At 41.2% G+C, this 19,402-nt stretch overlaps 1 protein-coding gene across 3 annotated transcripts in view; it reads right to left on the reverse strand.

Moving 5' to 3' along the window:
* USP14 (ubiquitin specific peptidase 14) overlaps positions 1 to 18,103 on the reverse strand; it is a 56,385-nt gene extending 38,282 nt beyond the window's left edge. Inside the window, exons 1-3 of one of the 3 annotated variants that reach the window (XM_054460333.2) lie at positions 17,707 to 18,103; positions 12,978 to 13,123; positions 9,617 to 9,649 (exon numbers count right to left, since the gene is read on the reverse strand). In XM_054460333.2, the coding sequence (XP_054316308.1) occupies positions 9,617 to 9,649; positions 12,978 to 13,123; positions 17,707 to 17,722 (195 nt within the window). In that variant the 5' untranslated portion in view covers positions 17,723 to 18,103. The remainder of the gene's footprint in view (positions 1 to 9,616; positions 9,650 to 12,977; positions 13,124 to 17,706) is intronic. The other 2 variants (XM_054460334.2, XM_063653462.1) reach the window with 2 other exon arrangements.
* Between the last annotated feature and the right edge of the window lie 1,299 nt (positions 18,104 to 19,402).

A 19,402-nucleotide genomic window follows, 5' to 3' on the forward strand; every position in this document is an offset into this window, starting at 1 on the left:
TTTAAATGTAAAAAAATTAATATTCATAAAAGAATGCAAGTGAATCAAAAAACTCATGCATTGTTGGAAGATTTTCTAAAATTGACATAAATATTAAAAAGACTGATTTAACTAGCTACACAAATCTTAAAAATGTCTATAAAACATTTGAAAACAATAAACTAGGGGCAAAACTATACCATATATACTAAACACTCAAAAAAGCAAATATATACTACAAAAATGAGCAAAAGAGATTTAAAAAAAGGCTTAAAATTAATGAACTAGGTAAGCTTCTACCTTAAGCTAGAAAAAGTAAAAATTAAAACCAAGCCATGTGTGGTGGCGCACACCTGTAGTCCAAGGTAGTCGGAAGGCTAAGGTGGGAGTACTGCTTAAGCCTAGGAGCTCAAGGCCAGCCTGAGCAACACAGCAAGACCCCATCTCTAAAACAAACCAAAAAAGTCACCACCATTTGCCTGGGTTTCAGCACTTCATTCAACAAAACATGATTATATAAAAATTTTCAAAAGTTTTAAAAAATTAAAACCGAAGTAGAAAGCAAGCAAGCAAAGAGAAAAAATGAAGTAATAAATCAACAGGCCAAATTTTTTTTTTGGGGGGGACACAATCAGTGAAACTGATAAAACTCTGGCTTGATGATAAAGCAAACAGACAAATCATAATTTGTCAATACTAGAGAGAAAAACGAAAAAACAGCACTACACATTCTAGAATTAAAGGATAACAACAGTAGAATATGACAATCAATTCAGCAACTTAAATTAAATGAACCAATTCCTTAAGAAATACTGATTATCAAACTGATAGGAAAGAAAACATAATATCTAAATAGTCCTACATTTATTAAAGACACTAAATTCTTAATTTAAAGTCTTCCTACAAAGAAACCTCCAAATCCAGATGAAGTCTAGTGAACTAGGCTTCACTAGAGAATTTTAGGCAACATTTAAAGAAAAAATATCCCAGTGGAGTGGGAGCAGAAATAAAAAAGAAAGAAAAAATATTAATACAAACTCAGAAAAGAGGGGATGCTTCCTAACTCATTGTATAAGACCAACATTACACTGATAGCAAAACAAGATAAAAAAGAATACAAGAAAATTACAAACCATTATCTCTTATGAAAAGAGACACAAAAAACCTTAACAAAAGATAAGCAAATAGAATCTAGCAATATATAATGTCCAAGTGGGGTTTATCCCAAGAATATAAGTTCTGTTTAATACTCAAAAGTCGGTGTAGTTTAATGGACAAAATGAGAAGAAGAAATGATATAGAAAAGGCATTTAACAAAATGACAAAATTCAACTTCCATTCATGACAAAACCTCTCAGCAAACTAGAAACAGAGTTCCTGAACCTGATGATGAACATCTATAAACTACCTCCAGCCATGACTGGAGGCTTTTCCCCTAAGGTCAGGAAAAAGGCAATGATGTCCACTATCAACCACTTCTACTCAGCATTGTTTAAAGTCTTAAGCATTGCAATAAAGAAAAAAAGAGAAACAAAATGCACAAAGATTAAAAAGGAAGAAATAAAACTGTCCTTATTTGCAGATGACATGTATACCTACAATATCCTAAGAAATTAATATATTAAATAAACAAAGTCACAGGATACAAAGTCAATTATAAAAATTAACTTTATTTTTATATACTAGCAAGCAATTGGAAAATGACATTTCAAAAACACCACAGCTGGGTGCAGTGGCTCACGCTTGTAATCCCAGCACTTTGGGAGGTCAAGGCAGAAGGATTGCTTGAGGCCAGTTCAAGAACAGCCTGGCCAACATGGCAAAACCCTATCTCTACTAAAAACACAAAAATTAGTCCGGCGTGGTGGCACATTCCTGTAGTCCCAGCTACTCGGGAGGCTGAGGCATGAGAACTGCTTGAACCTGGGAGGCAGAGACTACAGTGAGCCATGATCACGTCACTGCACTCCAGCCTAGACAACAGAGCAAGACTCTGTCTCAAAAACAAAAACAAAAAATTAGCCAAGCACAATGGCGCATGCCTGTAGTCCCAACTACTCAGGAGGGTGAGGTGGGAGAACCCCTTGAGCCCAAGAATTCAAGGCTGCAGTGAGCTATGATTGTGCCACTGCACTCCAGCCGACAAAGCAAGACCTCGTCTTTAAAAAAAAAAAAAGAAAGAAAGAAAAGAAAAGTACCACTTACGATAACATTAAAAACCATGAAATAAGCCGGGTGCAGTGGCATAATCCCAGCACTTGGGGAGGCCGAGGCAGGCGGATCACTTTAAGTCAGGAGTTTGAGACCAGCCTGGCCAACATGGTGACACCCCGTCTCTACTAAAAATACAAAAATTAGTCAGGCATGGTGGCGAGTGCCTATAATTCTAGTTACTCAGGAGGCTGAGGAAGGAGAATCACTTGAACCCAGGAGGCGCAATCTGCAGTGAGCTGAGATCACGCCACTGCACTCCAGCCTGGACGTCAGAGCAAGACTGTCTCAAAAAAAAAAAAAAAAAAACAAAAACAAAAACGTGAAATACTTAACAATATGTGGAACAAAATATGTGTAAGTCCCAACATTGAACATTTAAATAAAGGAAAGGTTTACCATGTTTGTGAATTAGAAGACTCAATATCTCAATATTGAGATGTCTCAGACTGACATACAGATTCAATGCAATTCCAATCAAAATCCCAGCAGGCTCTTACGGAGAAAATGACAAGCAGAATCTAAAAATGTGCAATAGACGTACAAAGTTCCCAGAATAGCCAACACAACTTTAAAAAAGAAAAACAACTGGAAGACTTAGACGATCTGATTTCAAGGCCTGAAGAATCAAAACAGCAGGGAATGGGTACTGGTATAAAGGTACATATAAAAATCAATGGAAGAAAACAGAATCCAGAAATAAACCCTTATGTTTATGGTCAACTGATTTTCAACAAAGGCACTGAGGAAGAATGGAAAAGAACAGTCTTTTCAACAAATGTTGCTCACTACACTAAATATTCATGTGAAAAAAATAACCTCAACTATTGCTTGACAGCAAACACAAGAATTTACTCAAAACAGACAATAGACCGGGTGCGGTGGCTCACACCTGTAATCCCAGCACTTTGGGAGGCTGAGACAGGTGGATCACCTGAGGTCGGGAGTTCAAGACCAGCCTGACCAACATGGAGACCAGTCTGACGAACAACATACTAAAAAAAATACAAACAATTAGCGGGGTGTGGTGGTGCATGCCTGTAATCCCAGCTACTCGGGAGGCTGAGGCAGGAGAATCACTTGAACCTGGGAGATGGAGGTTGTGGTGAGCTGAGATCACACCATTGCACTCCAGCCTGGACAACAAGAACGAAACTCCGTCTCAAAAAAAAAAAACCAACAAAAAAAAACAGGCAATACAGGCAGAGCATGGTGGCTCACGCCTGTAATCCCAGCACTTCGGGAGGCCAAGGCAGGCTGATCACGAGATCAGGAGATCGAGACCATCCTGGCTAACATGGTGAAACCCCGTCTCTACTAAAAAAAAAAATACAAAAAAATTAGCCGGGTGTGGTGGCGGGCACCTGCAGTCCCAGCTACTCGGGAGGCTGAGGCAGGAGAATGGCATGAACCAGGAGGTGGAGCTTGCAGTGAGCCGAGATCGTGCCACTGCACTCCAGCCTGGGCAACAGAGCGAGACTCCATCTCAAAAAAAAAAAAACAGACAATAAATCTAAATGTAACTGCTAAAACTTATCAAGCTTTACAAGAAAACAGAAAAAAAAAATCTTGTAAACTTGGCACAGGCGAAGATTTCTTACAACATAGTGCAGATCACTAAAAAATGTGATAAACTGACTTAGATAAAATTAGCTTCTATCCAACAAAAGAGTATTACATAGATTAAAACACAAGGATACCGTGAAGATATTACAGTCTGGGTTTCAGAGCATGAGAAAGCAAATATCGCAATAAAGCAAGTCACATAAAAATTTTCCCCCACTGCATACAAACATCATGTTTATATCAGTCTGTGAAGTATGCAACAGCATTATGTCTAAAAAGGAATGCACATACCTTAATTTTAAAATAATTTATTGCTTAAAAAAAAAAGCTGACAATCATCTAAGCCTTCAGTTAATCATCTTCTTGCAGGCGGGGGTCTTGTTTCCAAGTTGATGGCTACTGACTGATCACGGCACTGGTTCCTGAAGCCTGGGTAATTGCTTAAAATGAGACAACAATGAAACCTGCCACGCTGACTGACTTCCTTTCATGAAGGAGTTCTCTGTAGCTTGCAGTGCTGTTTAATAGCATTTTATCCACAGTAGGACTTCTTTCGAAACTGGAGTCAAACCTCTCAAATCCTGCTGCTGCTTTATCAAGTAAGCCTATGTAATATTTTAAATCCTTTATTGTCATTTCAACAACATTAACAGCTTCTTCACTAGGAGTAGAGTCTATCTCAAGAAATTACTTTCTTTGCACATCCATAAGTTACCTCCTCACCTGTTCAAGTTGTATCATAAGATTGTGGCAATTCAGTCACAATTTCAAGCTCCATTTTTCTATTCTTTTTCGTTTTTTAGATACAGAGTCTCGCTCTGTCACTCAGATTGGAGTGTAGTGGCACAATCATAGCTCACTGTAACCTCAAACTCCTAGGCTTAAGCGATCCTACTGCCTCAGTCTCCAGAGTAGCTAGGACTACAGGTATACACCATCATGCCCAACTACTTTTATTTTCTGTAGAGACAGGGTCTCACTGTGTTGCCCAGGCTGGTCTCAAACTCCCAGCCTGAAGCTCTCCTGTCTCAAACTCCCAAAGTGCTGGGATTATAGGAGTGAGCCACCGTGCCTTGCCACTTCTAATTCTAGTTTTCTTCCTATTTCCACCACATGTGCAGTTGTATCCTCAAGTTTTGAACTCCTCAAAGTCATCCATGAGGGTTAGAATCAACTTCTTTCAAGCTCCTGGTAATACTGACTTTATTTTAACTTCCTCCCATGAATGTTCCTAATGGTATCAAGAATGGTGAATCCTTTCCAGAAGGTTTTTAATTGATTTTGCCCAGATTCATGGAGAAATAACTTTATAGGGAAACTTTAGCCTTACAAAATGTATCCCTTAAATAAGATTTGAAAGTAGCAATTACTCCCTGATCCATGGGCTGCAGATAGTTGTTGCAGCAGACATGAAAATAACATTCATCTCGTTTATCTCTCTCAAAACTCTTGAGTGACTAGATGCATTGTCAATAAGCAGTAATATTTTGGAAGGAATCTTTCTGAGCAGTAAGTCTCAGTGGTGGCCTTAAAATATTCAGTACTCCATACTATAAACAGATGTACTGGCATCTGGGCTTTGTTGTTCCATATACAGAGCACAGGCAGAGCAGATTTAGCATCATCCTTAAGAGATCCATGGTTTTTGGAATGGTAAATGAGCACTGGTTTCAACTTAAAGTCATTAGCTGCATTAGCCTCTAACAAGACAGTCAGCCTGGCCTTTGAACCCAGGCACTGACTTCTCCTCTCTAGCTATGAAAGGCTTAGACAGCATCTTTTTCCAATATCAGGCTGCTTCATCCACATTGAAAATCTGTTGTATAGTGTAGCTACCTTCATCAACAATCTTTGCTAGATCTTCTGGGTAACTTACTGCAGCTTCTCCATCAGCACTTACTGTTTCACCTTGCACTTTTATGTTACAGAGATTGCTTCTTTCTTTAAACCTCGTGAACCAACTTCTGCTAGCTTCAATTTATATATATATTATATATATATATAAAATATATATATTCTTCACAGAATTAAAGAGAATTAGGGTCTTGCTCTGGTTAGGCTTTGACTTAAGGAAATGCTGTGGCTAGTTTGATCTTCTATCCACACCACTTAAACTTTCTCAATATCAGCAATAAGGCTGCTTTGCTTTATCACTTGTGTGTTCATTGCAGTAACACTTCAAGAACTTATCTTTTAAATTATAAATTTCCTTTGAAAACTGGACCTTTGTATTCACAACTTGGTTAACTGCTGCAAAATGCCTAGCTTTTGGCCTGTCTTGGCTTTACACAGGCCTTCTTTACAAAGCTTAATCATTTCTAGCTTTCTGTTGAAAGTAAATGACATGAAACTCTTCCTTTCTCTTGAACACTTAGAGGCCACTGTAGGTTATTTATTTATTTTTGAAACAGAGTCTTGCTCTGTCGGCCAGGCTGGAGTGCAGTGGCATGATCTCAGCTCACTGCAACCTCCATCTCCCAGGCTCAAGCAATTCTCCTGCCTCAGCCTCCCGAATAGCTGGGATTACAAGCATGTGCCACCACGCCCGGCTATTTTTCTATTTTTAGTGGAGACAGGGTTTCACCATGTTGGCCAGGCTGATCTCGAACTCCTGAACTCAGGAATCCACCCACCTAGGCCTCCCAAAGTGCTGGGATTACAGGTGTGAGCCACCATGCTCAGCCTGTAGGATTATTAATTGGCCTAATTTCAATACTGTCTTATCTCAGGGAATAGGGAGGCCTGAGAAGAGGGAGGAGGGAACTGCGGGTCGGTGAGGCTGTCAGAACACACATTTGTCGATTAAGTTTGCCGTCTTACAGGTGTGATTAATGACACCCCAAAACAATTACAAAAGTAACATCAAAGATCAACATACTTGACATGAGAGTAATGAAAATGTTTCAAATATTGCAAGAATCACCAAAACGTGACAGAGAGACATGAAGTGAACATAGGCTGCTGGAAAAATGGTGCCTATAAACTTGCTCGATGCAAGGTGGCCACAAACCTTCAACTTACAAAAATCACAATTATCTGTGAAGCACAATAAAATGAGGTGTGCCTTTATATGAAACTCTGGGGTCAATCATAATATTTAAGAGGGCAAAAGGGTCACAAAACCAAGAAATTTGAGAACTGCACATCCCAGCAATGCAAGGTTTAAGTTAAAAATCAATGAGAATAACCACACTACCAACAGAAAAAAAGAAAAATCACACCATCATTTTAACAAACAGAAAAAACACTTAACAAAATTTAACTGTCTTTCATAATTTTAAGTTGTAGTGAACTAGAATAAGACAAGATGTCCACTCTTTTTTTTTTTTTTTTTGAGGTGGAGTCTTGCTCTGTTGCCCAGGTTGGAGTGCAGTGGTGTGATCTCAGCTCACTGCAACCTCCGCCTCCCAAGGTCAAGCAATTCTCTTGGTGCACACCATGACACTCGGCTAATTTTTGTACTTTTAATAGAGACGGGGTTTCACCATGTTGGCCAGGCTGGTCTCGAACTCTTGACCTTAAGTGATCCACCCTCCTTGGCCTCCCAAAGTGCTGGGATTACAGGTGTGAGCCACCACACCCGGCCAAGATGTCCACTCTTATCACTTTTTTTTTTTTTTGAGATGGAGTCTCGCTCTGTTGTCCAGGCTGGAGTACAGTGGCACAATCTCGGCTCACTGCAACCTCTGCCTCCCAGGCTCATGCCATTCTCCTGCCTCAGCCTCCTGAGTAGCTGGGACTACAGGCACCTGCCACCACGCACGGCTAATTGTTTTGTACTTTTTTTTTTAGTAGAGACGGAGTTTCACCATGTTAGCCAGGATGGTCTCGATCTCCTGACCTCATGATCCACCCGCCTCGGCCTCCCAAAGTGCTGGGATTACAGGCGTGAGCCACCGCGCCCGGCCACTCTTATCACTTTCTATTAACACTGTATTAGAAGTCCTATTAAAAAGTAGGACAAGGCCTGGCACAGTGGCTCACTCCTGTAATCCAGCACTTTGGGAGATCAAGGCAGGCAGATCACTTGAGGTCAGGAGTTCGAGACCAGCCTGGCCAATGTGGCGAAACCCCGTCTCTACCAAAAATACAAAAATTAGCCAGGTGTGGTGGTAGGCGTCTGTAATCCCAGCTACTCGGGAGGTTGAGGCAGGAGAATCACATGAACCCAGGAGGCAAATAATGCAGTGAGCCAAGATCACACCACCACACTCCAGCCTGGGCAACAAAGCAAGACTCTGTCTCAAAAAAAAGAAGTCATTTGCTTATCAATTGTACGTCAATAAAGTTTAAGAAATCTGAAAGTCATGAATATTGAAAAGGGAGAAGTAAAATTGTCATTATTTGCAGATAACACGTTTATGTACACAGAAAACCCAATGGAATCTGCCCAAAACACAACTGGAATTAGTAAGTGAATGGCTTACAAGAACAAAGAATGAAAATAAACTTAGAAAAATCAATTGTATTTTGGCCGCGCGCGGTGGCTCACGCCTGTAATCCTAGCACTTTGGGAGGCCAAGGTGGGCGGATCACCTGAGGTCAGGAGTTCGAGACCAGCCTGACCAACATGGAGAAACCCCATCTCTACTAAAAATACAAAAATTAGCTGGGCGTGGTGGTGGGCCCCTGTAATCCCAGCTCAGGCAGGAGAATTGCTTTAACCCGGGAGGCAGAGGTTGCAGCGAGCCGAGATCGCGCCATTGCACTCCAGCCTGGGCAATAAGAGTAAGACTCTGTCTCAAAAAAAGAAAAAAAAAGAGAAAAATCAATTGTATTTTTACATTCTAGCCATGAACATTGGAAATATTTTTTAATATTATTTTAAGCAACGAACAAATGTTAAGTTCCAATAATTTAAGAGAAGTCATGCAAGGGCTGGGCACAGTGACTCACACCTGTTAATCCCAGCACTTTGGGAAGCCAAGGCAGGAGGATCGCTTGAGCCCTGGAGTTCAAGACCAGCCTGGGCAACATAGTGACACCCCCATCTCTACAAAAAATAATTAAAATTAATTAATTAACTGGGCATGGTAACACACGCCTGTGGTCCCAGCTACTCGGAAGGCTGAGATGGAAGGACTGCTTGAGCCTGGGAGTTTGAAGCTGCAGCGAGCCGTGACCATGCCACTGTGCTCCAGCGTAGGTGAGACTGAGACCCTGTCTCAAAAAAAAAAAACTACTCATGCAAAACCTCTATGTTTAAAAACTACAACTCTGCTAAGAGAAAAACAGAGACCTAAATAAGGAAGTACACCATATTCAGAGATTTTAATACTCAATATTGTTAAGATGTTTATTCTCCCCAAATTGAGCTACAGATTCAATGTAATCTCAAACAAAATCTCAAAGAGGAGAAAGTTGGAGAGCATAAGAACATATACTATCTTATTGCAAGACTCTTTTTTTGGAGATGGAGTCTTGCTCTGTTGCCAGGCTGGAGTGCAGTGGCGCGATCTCGGCTCACTGCAATCTCCGCCTCCCAGGTTCAAGCGATTCTCCTGCCTCCTGCCTCAGCTTCCCGCCTCAGCCTCCTGAGTAGCTAGGATTACAGGCGTGCACCACCACACCCAGCTAATTTTTTTTTTCAAGACTTTTATTATAAAGCTTTAGTAATCAAAACCATTTGGTACTAGTGTAACTTTAATCTACTAGATCAATGAAACAAAAACCCAAAAACAAACCTATAACTAGTTTTCAAGAAAGAGCCCAACACAAGTCAATGGGAAAAGGCAAGTATTTTCAACAGATAGTGCTGGAACAACTGGATATACATACGAAAAAAAAGTCATCTGGAATATATTTTGTTATCATAATGAGGTTACTGCATTATAATAAACATTCATAAGATAATACTTACATTTTTTATTTTGATGTTTCCCCAATCATCATCCTGTCTCAAAGACAAACAAAAGACATTTAACCACTGCTGTACAAGCTGAACACAATCTAATAATTTATTTTAATCTACTTCAAAACAGAATAAAATTTATCCTATATGCAGATTTTATTTAAAATTATGGCAATAAAAAAAATTTTTTTTGGCCAGGCACGGTGGCTCACATCTGTAATCCCAGCACTTTGGGAGGCTGAGGCAGGCAAATCACCTGCGGTCAGGAGTTCGAAACCAGCCTGACCAATATAAAGAAACTCCATCTCTACTAAAAATACAAAAAGTAGCTGAGCATGGTGGTGTAATTCCAGCTACTCGGGAGGCTGAGACAAGATAATTGCTTGAACCCAGGAGGCGGAAGTTACAGTGAACCGAGATCTCACCACTGCACTCCAGCTTGGGCAACATAGCAAGGCTCCATCTCAAAAAAAAAAAAAAAAAAAATTTTTTTTAAACACAAGCGGTACTAAAGCCAGGGTTTCAAATAATTTGCTTCAACTGCATAAGGTAATACAATATAAAAGGCAGTAACCTGTATTTACAGCATCAAATACTAAAAAACACATAAGTATAAAAAAATACTTTTAGCAAGTACTAAAAAACACTTGACTAATGACAAATGATAGATCCTATTTTTTGGATGTTTGGAACCAGCAGAGCTAATAAATAACTAGCTTACATGGCAAGAATGAAGAGTTAATGTCTACAACGCATCTATAAAGCAAGTAAATACTTTCCTTTCAATATGTTGAATAAAAATCAAGAATTTTTTTGTTTAATGCATGATTAGTCCAGAGTAATATTTTAACTTACTGCAGCTAGGCCTTTCCCCTCATACGATAAAGTTGATTCCATATTACTCCCTTTTATAGAAGGTATCAGGTACCCAATATGCTTGTCTACCCTTCATTGGTGCCACTAATTATCTGTTTTATCTGCTTTAAAATGGAACGGTAACTTCCTAAAGGCCCTTCTCAATTTGAGGGCTATGACTGCTAAACATAACGAATGATAACTATAAATGCCCCCTAAGATCACTTACCCAAGGTCACACAAAACTGGGAAGTGAACACAGATCTGCTTGATTTATAAATTATATGCTCTTTTGGTGCCTTACTATGTTACTTAAACCTCTTTGACATTCATTTATAAAATTTCCTCATATATAAGATATGGATAACATACAGCTGAGAATTAAAGAAAATATAATAAAAGCCTGACACAAAATAAGTACTCAATAAATGGTAACTATTAGCAGTCACAGTTTCATTTAATTCGCATACTTCTATAATTCTCGAGAGCATACCACTAGTATAGTGTTCAACACAAATTAGGCTATGAAGTTCACTAAAGGCCAAAGGTTTATGCTGTACCTTCAGGGGTAAACAAAGATTTTCCTCCAACGTGTGTTTTACTGCCCAGTGGGGGTAGCCAGTCTTTATCTCTAAAGTTAACTGTAGATCTTTAGCATTTTATCTAACCCTTGAAGGAAGTATTTTTTAAAACTATACTTATATTATTAAAAACAATAATAGAGGCCAGGTGTGGTGGCTCACGCCTGTAATCCCAGCACTTTGGGAAGCCCGAGGCAGGCAGATCACTTGAGGTCAGGAGTTCGAGACCAGCACCAACATGGTAAAACACTGTCTCTACCAAAAATACAAACATTTGTCACGCATGGTGGCGGTGACCTGTAATCCCAGCTATTCGTGAGACTGAGGCAGGACAATCACTTGAGCCCGGGAGGCGGTGGTTGCAGTTAGCCGAGATGGCGCCACTGCACTCCAGCCCCTGAGTGACAGAGGGAGACTCAATCCCAATAATAATAATAATAATAATAATAGATATCTTCTTGTCTTTTCTGCAGTCCTTCATCAATGATGCTGGCAAGGATGGATTCTTAACTGTGGTCACTGAGATCATTCCAAAGGAAGTAAAGAAAAAAATTAGGCTTCTTCTCTTTTTAAACACAAATGTTTTCCTCTCATCTCCAGGCAGGAGTTAGGTAACAATTACTGTTTAGAAAAAAGGGGGCTGGGTGTGGTGGCTCACGCCTGTAATCCCAGCACTCTGGGAGGCCAAGGTGGGCAGATCACTTGAGGTCAGGAGTTCAAGACCAGACTGGCCAATGTGGTGAAACCCCACCTCTACTAAAAATACAAAAATTAGCTGGGCATGGTGGTAGACACCTGTAATCCCAGCTACTCAGGAGGCTGAGGCATAAGAATCGCTTGAACCCAGGACGCGGAGGTTGCAGTGAGCCAAGATAGCGCCACTGCACTCCAGCGTGGGCAACAGAGCAAGACTCATCTCAAAAAAAAAGAAAAAGAAAAAAACAGCTCTTCGTTAATGGGTAGGATGCAATGAAGGCCAAAAAAAAAATGAACAGTTTTCCAGAACCAGGGCTTTGGTAAAAATGCTGAAGTGCTTTGAATTTCAACATACAAATGCATGTACAAAATTACATTCTGTAGTAGTTTTTTTAAGAAAACAAACCTATCTGTATTGTTCCATATTTTTAAACTGAGATAAAATTTTCCAACCTCATCACAGAAAATTACTAAGGAAATATTAATTGGTTTCATTTTAGTCTAAACAAAATAAAACTAATACTTTTAATACATCCTCATAGGAAAAAAAATTCACACAATACAGATAACTGTAAAGTGTTCCACTCTCCTGACCCAGAGGTATCTGGTAATACAACACATTTTAAAATAAAATTTAAATGATGCTTTTAGAACAAAGTCATGTCCTTTGCAGCAACATGGATGGAGTTGGAGATCATTACCTGCTAGTTCCTTAGTAAACTAACGCAGGAATAGAAAAGCAAACTGCATGTTCTCATTTGTAAGTGGGAGCTAAATAATGAGAACACATAGACACATAGAGAGGAACAACAGACACTGGAGCTTACTTGAAGGTGGAGAGTAGGAGGAGGAAGAGGATCTAAAAAAAAAAAAACTACCTATCGGGTACTATGCTTAGTACCCGGGTGATGAAATCCGTACATCAAAACCCTGTGACACAAGTTTACCTATATAACAAACCTGCACATGTATTTCAGAACCTAAAAGTTAAAAATAAATAAAAGTAAAAAGAGTTTTAAAACGATGTTTTTATAATACCATATAGTGTTGTGAAACGGCTACAGTGTTTCTCCCTTACTCTAACAGGCATAAGACAGTTTTAACCCCATAGCTGACATACTCTCATCATATAAAAAAAGCACTTCAAATGCTACATTAAAATTAAATAATTTTCTGGTGTTATTTTTCAAAAAATATACAATAATAGTAATGTGATGAAAATTTGGACTACATTGTACCTTTAGCGTTCCTCCTTTCACCATAACTTTCTGTCTGGCAGGCTGGACTCCAGTCAACGCAAACAGCTGAGCCTTGAATACCATTGGAGGTTCATCTGTATTCAATTCTACACCTTCAAATTTCTCCTTTCCCCATTTTACAGTAACTGCAAACAAAATCACAATTTTTTTAATTAAAAAATAACAAGACAAGATTTACAGACCCTTAGAAGATCACCAATTAGGCAGCTATCAAGAGTCAAAACATGTCATTCATCTTTCCATGCCCATAACGCTTACCTAATCAAGAGCAGCATGCATGCAGTAGGTGCTGAATAAAATTTCACTGGATCAAACCTAACTTCTCATTTCATAGTTAAAGAAACTGAGACTTCCGTGGGCTGGGCATGGTGGCTCACACCTGTAATCCCAGTACTTTGGGAGGCTGAGGTGGGCGGATCACGAGGTCAGGAGTTCGAGACCAGCCTGTCTCTAATAAAAATACAAAAATTAGCCAGGTGTGGTGGCGCACGCCTGTAATTCCAGCTACTCAGGAGGCTGAGACAGGAGAATCGCTTAAACCCGGGAGGCGGAGGTTGCAGTGAGCCAAGATCACGCCACTGCACTCCGGCCTGGGCGACAGTGCGAGACTCCATCTCAAAAAAAAAAAAAAAGAAACTGAGACTTCAGAGAAGTAGACTGATTTGCTAGTGTCATAAAATTGGTTAATGAACTTCCAAGTCTTCTGAATCCTACTCCAACAATATGATCATATTGAAATATTTCCCAAAATGATAAGTTTCACAGCCCCCACGTGTTTAATTGAAGAATCATTCACATCAGCACACAGCATTGGAAAAGAAGAGAGAGAGAAAGGTTAGATAGTTTAAGAGAAGAAAAAAAATTCCTGGGAGAATAAAGCACATCTAGAACAACTTAAGGAATACAGATTCTGAGTCGTAAGAAATGTGGGAGAATTGAAAAGTGTCATTTCTGAACAAGAGGTGCTCAATTAAGAAAAAATCCAAAGACATATCTAAATCATTTAAAAAGAAAAATATATAGAAATCCCACTTCACAGCCATTAGAATGGCTATTCTTTTTAAAATTTAACAGAAATAACAAGTGTTAGCAAAGATGTAGAGAAACTGGAACACTTGTACACTGCTGGGTGGAATAAAAGTAAACACAGAATTACCATATGATCCAGCAATTTCATTTCTGGGTATACCCAGAAGATCGGAAAGCAAGGACTCAAACAGATATTTGTACACCCATGTTTACAGCAGCATTATTCACAACAGCCGAAAAAGTGGGAGCAACTCAAGTGTCCATCAACCGATTAATGGACAAAGAAAATGTGGTATATACATACAATGGAATATTATTCAACCTTAAAAAGGAAAGAAACTCTTACACATGCTGCAACATGGATGATTCCAGTTATATGAGATACCTAAAGTGGTCAAATTCATACACACAAAAAGAGAATGGCGTTTGCCAGAGGATGTGGATGAAGGTGATAGTTGCAAAACAGTGTGAATATACTTAATGCTACAGAACTGTATATGTAAAAATCATTAAAATGGTAAACTTTATTACATATATTTTACCACAATAAAAAATTTCCATCAGCCTCATAAAATAGCTAACTTCTGAAATATATATTTTTAAAACCCAAGGATATATATAGTTTCCACTGAAAATTTTATACCTTCTCAAAAATAAGAATCTCACAACTGTTAATTGCTTTCTAACCCCTGAAATCAGAATTTGAAAACCTCACCCAGACACCAAATCCCAATCCTATCATCATTAATGACAAGCCCGGTACAAAGCATTGGGAAGACTCTCCATAAACTTATAGCCTAATAAGGGGGGGGGGGGGTTGGAGGAGGCTAGAGTAATTAACTATGTAAGCATTATAAAGGCTACAGCAACAAAGTGGAATGCTTCATAAATGAGGAAAGATTTCCTGGATGAAGTGTTAACTTCTGAGTTATCACTATCAATTTTGAATCTCAAAGAAAAGATTAGGTGTTAGTCAGAGACTAGGAGAGGACAGAAGAATTCCCAGAAAAGAAGGAAAACATTCCACAGCATAAAGCAGCATGGTGTGTTCTAAGATGTAAGCAATTAATTACCAGAGTGAAGAGAAAGCGGCAGTAGATGAAACTGGAAGCTGGCTAAGGATCGAATTATGGAAGATAAGTCATCCTAAAACATACATAAAGAGGCCGGGAATGGTGGCTCATGCCTGTAATCCCAGCACTTTGGGAGGCCGAGGCAGGTGGATCACCTGAGGTCAGGGGTTCGAGACCAGCCTGGCCAATACGGTGAAACCTCGTTTCTACTAAAAATACAAAAATTAGCTAGGCATGGTGGCAGGCGCCTGTAATTCCAGCTACTCGCGAGACTGAGGCAGGAGAATCGCTTGAAACCAGGAGGTGGAGGTTGCAGTGAGCCAAGATCGCGCCATTGCACTCCAGACTGGACAACAAGAGCAAAACTTGGTCTCACAAAATAAAAAATAAAATAAAATACTTATAGGCTTTATGTTGTAGGCAATGTGAATTCCTGAAAGGCTGTCATAAAGGCCACTTTAGTCTGGTTTGAATACTATTAGATCACTCTTGCAGCAGCAGAGAAATCGGGCTTGAAGAGGGCACACTGTAATCACTAAAATAAACTAGAAGCATATTTCAACAGTACAAGCTAAAGATGCTACAGGATTAAACCAAAACAGTACTAGAAGTAAAGGAGAGGAACCTACCTGAAATTTATTGCACTATTGCCATGAGCAAGTTACTTAAAACTTTTTGCTTACGCTTACAAGAGGAATTATATCAGTATCACAGGATTATGTTGAAGATTAAAACAAAGCAATATGTACAAAACCCTAACTCTATAAGAGGCACAGGTGTGTGTTTATTTTTAGAGACGGGGGTCTTGCTCTGTCACCCAGGCTGGAGTGCAGTGGCCTGATCACAGATCACAGCACCCTCTAACTCCTTGGCTCAAGTGATCCTCCCAACTCAGCTTCCCGAGTAGCTGGGATTAAAAGCACACACCACGGCCCCTGGCTTTAATTTTTAACTGCACTTATCCTTAACCATTTAATAATCTAGATATGTAATTTTCTTTTTTTCTTTTCTTTTCTTGAGACCCAGTTTCGCTTTTTTCACCCAGGCTGAAGTGCAATGGCGTGATCTTGGCTCACTACAACCTCCGCTTCACAGGTTCAAGCGATTCTCCTACCTCAGCCTCCCCAGTAGCTGGGATTACAGGCACCTGCCACCACTCTCGACTGATTTTTGTATTTTTAGTAGAGACAGGGTTTCAACATGTTGGCCAGGCGGTCTCGAACTCCTGACCTCAAGTGATCCGCCCGCCTCGAGCCTCCCAAAGAGCTGGGATTACAGGCGTGAGCCACCGCGCTGACTAGATACTTAATTTTCTACTAAATCTTATGAAGTAGTACTTAAAATGTTCTCTTCATTTTAATATAGAGCTTTTTGCTAACCCTCAAAATACAGATTCTCAATATGGAGAGGTCAAAGGAAGGGACCTTAGAAATCTACTTGAGTTCCTTCATTTGGGGGATGAGGAAAAGATCTGATTAAATATTTAAGATAAAGCTCAAATTTTAAAAAAGAAACTCTGGTCAGCGCTAGCATTTTTTGAGGAAACAGGGGTTTTGTTTTATGTGTGTGAATCTACTGGTGTGTTTAAGTATTAGAATATTTCAAGAGCCATTCTGCTGTTGTTATGGCTTTAGAAAGGGGTTGGGCAATCATTAAGAATTCGATTCAAGATTCTAGACCATCAAGAATCCACCTTGAGATCAAACAATACTCTTGATTCGTATCATGCTTTGTAAATGCTCAATCTTCAATAAAGGAACTGTGACAGAATAAACAGGGATGGTCAACGAATCACACATCTACAGCCAATTGGAGACACCACACATATTTTAGGTGCCATTTTGAATAAGGCTAGGGAGCAGCAAGGTCCATTCCCTAAGTAAAAGTGATCCCTGGCCAGTATCTTGGACTGTCAGCAAGCAAACAATACAAGCCCCTGTCAAACGCCAATCAAGAAATGACACCCCGGGGATATGTGCATTCATCTACTTCTGAAAGCTCACACCATGTTTCGGATACAGAAATCCAATGCAACGTCTGATGAAACGAAAACGAAGCAAAAAGGTTTACAATCTGCCTCGGGACAAAACTAAAACTGGTACCAAAGGGGCGGTAGAACAAAGGCAAGGGGCAAGAGAAGGACGAAGGGCGACGAAGGGCGGCGAACGCCGCTTAGCAACCCCAAGAAGGGTCCCTCCATCCCTCCCCTTCTTCCCCGCTCCCTTCCACGGCGGCCACTGAGAAGCCCAAAGGAATCTCCCTGCACCTCCAGCCTGGTGCCCAGCGCCCCAGGACACACCCTCACTTTCACCGCACACCAGGGCAGCGTCAGAAACTATTCTGCAGAGTCACGACTTTGAGAGGCTTCCCCATCTCCACTCCCCCCACCCATCGGTGGCCCAGGGGGACGGCGCTCCCCTGCCACGCAGGGCTCCAACCCAGCCGGGAGAGGGGACGGTGCCAGGGTCATCTCCGCGCCGCCGGCCCCGCGCACCCCACCCCGGCCCCTCCCAGTCCATGCCGGGGGCCCGCCAGTGCAGGCCAGGCCTACGCGGAGGCCTAGCGCCGGCCCGGTGTGCTGCGCGCGAGGCCAGGACAGGGCTCACCGGAGTAGAGCGGCATGGCGGCGCGCGGCGGGAGGCGGCGGCGCAGGAGAGCTGGGCCTGACAAGGGCGGCAAAGGGACAGGGACCAGAAGCAGCTGCGGCGGCGGGCGAGGCGGAGGCGCGGTGGTGGCGGCGGCTTCGGTGCGACGAGTCTCATTCAAACCGGCCACTGGCGATGACGCAGCAACACGCAGAACACCCGTGCAGCTCCGGAGCGACTGCAGGGAGGAGATGGAGCGGCAGGACCAGGGCGGGGCCTAGAGGTGGCGGGAGGAGGGAGGAGGGGGAAGGCGGTGGAGGGGTGGCGGGAAGGAAGGAAGGAGCAAGTGAGGGACAGGCCCGGGGCCCCATCCACCGCAGCAGGTGCGCGCCTGCGCACTGCCGCCCATTGCCCTGCGCCCACTGGCCACGTGGTCTTGGCGCGGCCCAGCCCTGCGGCAGATGAAGTGGGAACTTGGTATCCCACCTGCTGTCTGAGGCTGAGGCGGGAGAATCGCTTGAGCCCAGGAGGTCGAGGCTGCAGTGAGCTGTGATCGTGCCACTGCACTCCAGCCTGGGCGACAGAGCGAGACCCTGCCTCAAAATAAAATAAATAAAATTAGTGGTTGTAAAGTCAGAGGTGTTTTGAAACCCAGCTGTTACTAGCCAGCTGTATGATGTCTGCAAATCTCAGTTTTCTTTTCACCCACACCTCATTTTATTGCGTTTTATATATATATATATATATATATATAAATTGAAGGTTTGTGGCAACCCTGGGTTAGCAAGTCCATCAGTTCTGTCTTTCTAACAGCATGTGCTCACTTCGTGTCTCTGTGTCACATTTTGGTAATTCTCACAATATTTTGAACTTTTTTAATACTATTATATCTGTTCCAGTGATCTATGATTAGGGATCTTTGATGTTACTATTTTAATTGTTTTGGGGTGTCACTAACCACCCCCATGTAAAACAACTAACTCCAATGTTTTGTGTATTCTGACTGCTCTGGCAACAAGTCTTCTCCCACAAGGGTTCAAGGCTTGAGTTGAGGACACAACTGCAGGTGTGGTGGAAATAGCAAGAGAACTAGAATTAGAAGTGGAGCCCGCAGATGTGACTGAATTGCTGCAATCTCAAGACAAAGCTTTAATGGGCAAGGAGTCGCTTCTTATGGATAAGCAAAGAAAGTGGTTTCTTGAGATGGAAACTACTCCTGGTAAAGATGCTGTGAACACTGTTGAATGACAACAAAGGATTTAGAATATTCCATAAACTATGGAACTGTTGATAAAACAGCGGCAGAATTTGACAGGATTGACTCTAATTTTGAAAGAAATTCAAATTTGAAAGTTCTTCTGTGGGTAAAATGCTGAACAGCACTGCATGTCACAGGGAAAACTTTCGTGAAAGGAAGAATCAATCGATGTGGCAGATTTCATTATTGTCTTATTTTAAGAAATTGCCACAGCTACCCCAAACTTTAGCATCCACCGCTCTGATCAGTCAGCAGCCATCAACATTAAGGCAAGCCCTCTGCCAGCAAAAAGATGATGATTCACTGATAGCTCAGATGATCCTTAGCATTTTTTAGCAGTAAAGTTTTGTTTGTTTGTTTGTTTTGAGACAGGGTCTCACTCTGTCACCCAGGCTGGAGTGCAGTGACGCAATTACGGCTCACTGCAGCCTCAACCTCCCAGCTCAAGCTATCCTCTCA

Source organism: Pongo pygmaeus, chromosome 17 (assembly GCF_028885625.2).
Source record: "Pongo pygmaeus isolate AG05252 chromosome 17, NHGRI_mPonPyg2-v2.0_pri, whole genome shotgun sequence".
Taxonomy (NCBI): domain Eukaryota; kingdom Metazoa; phylum Chordata; class Mammalia; order Primates; family Hominidae; genus Pongo; species Pongo pygmaeus.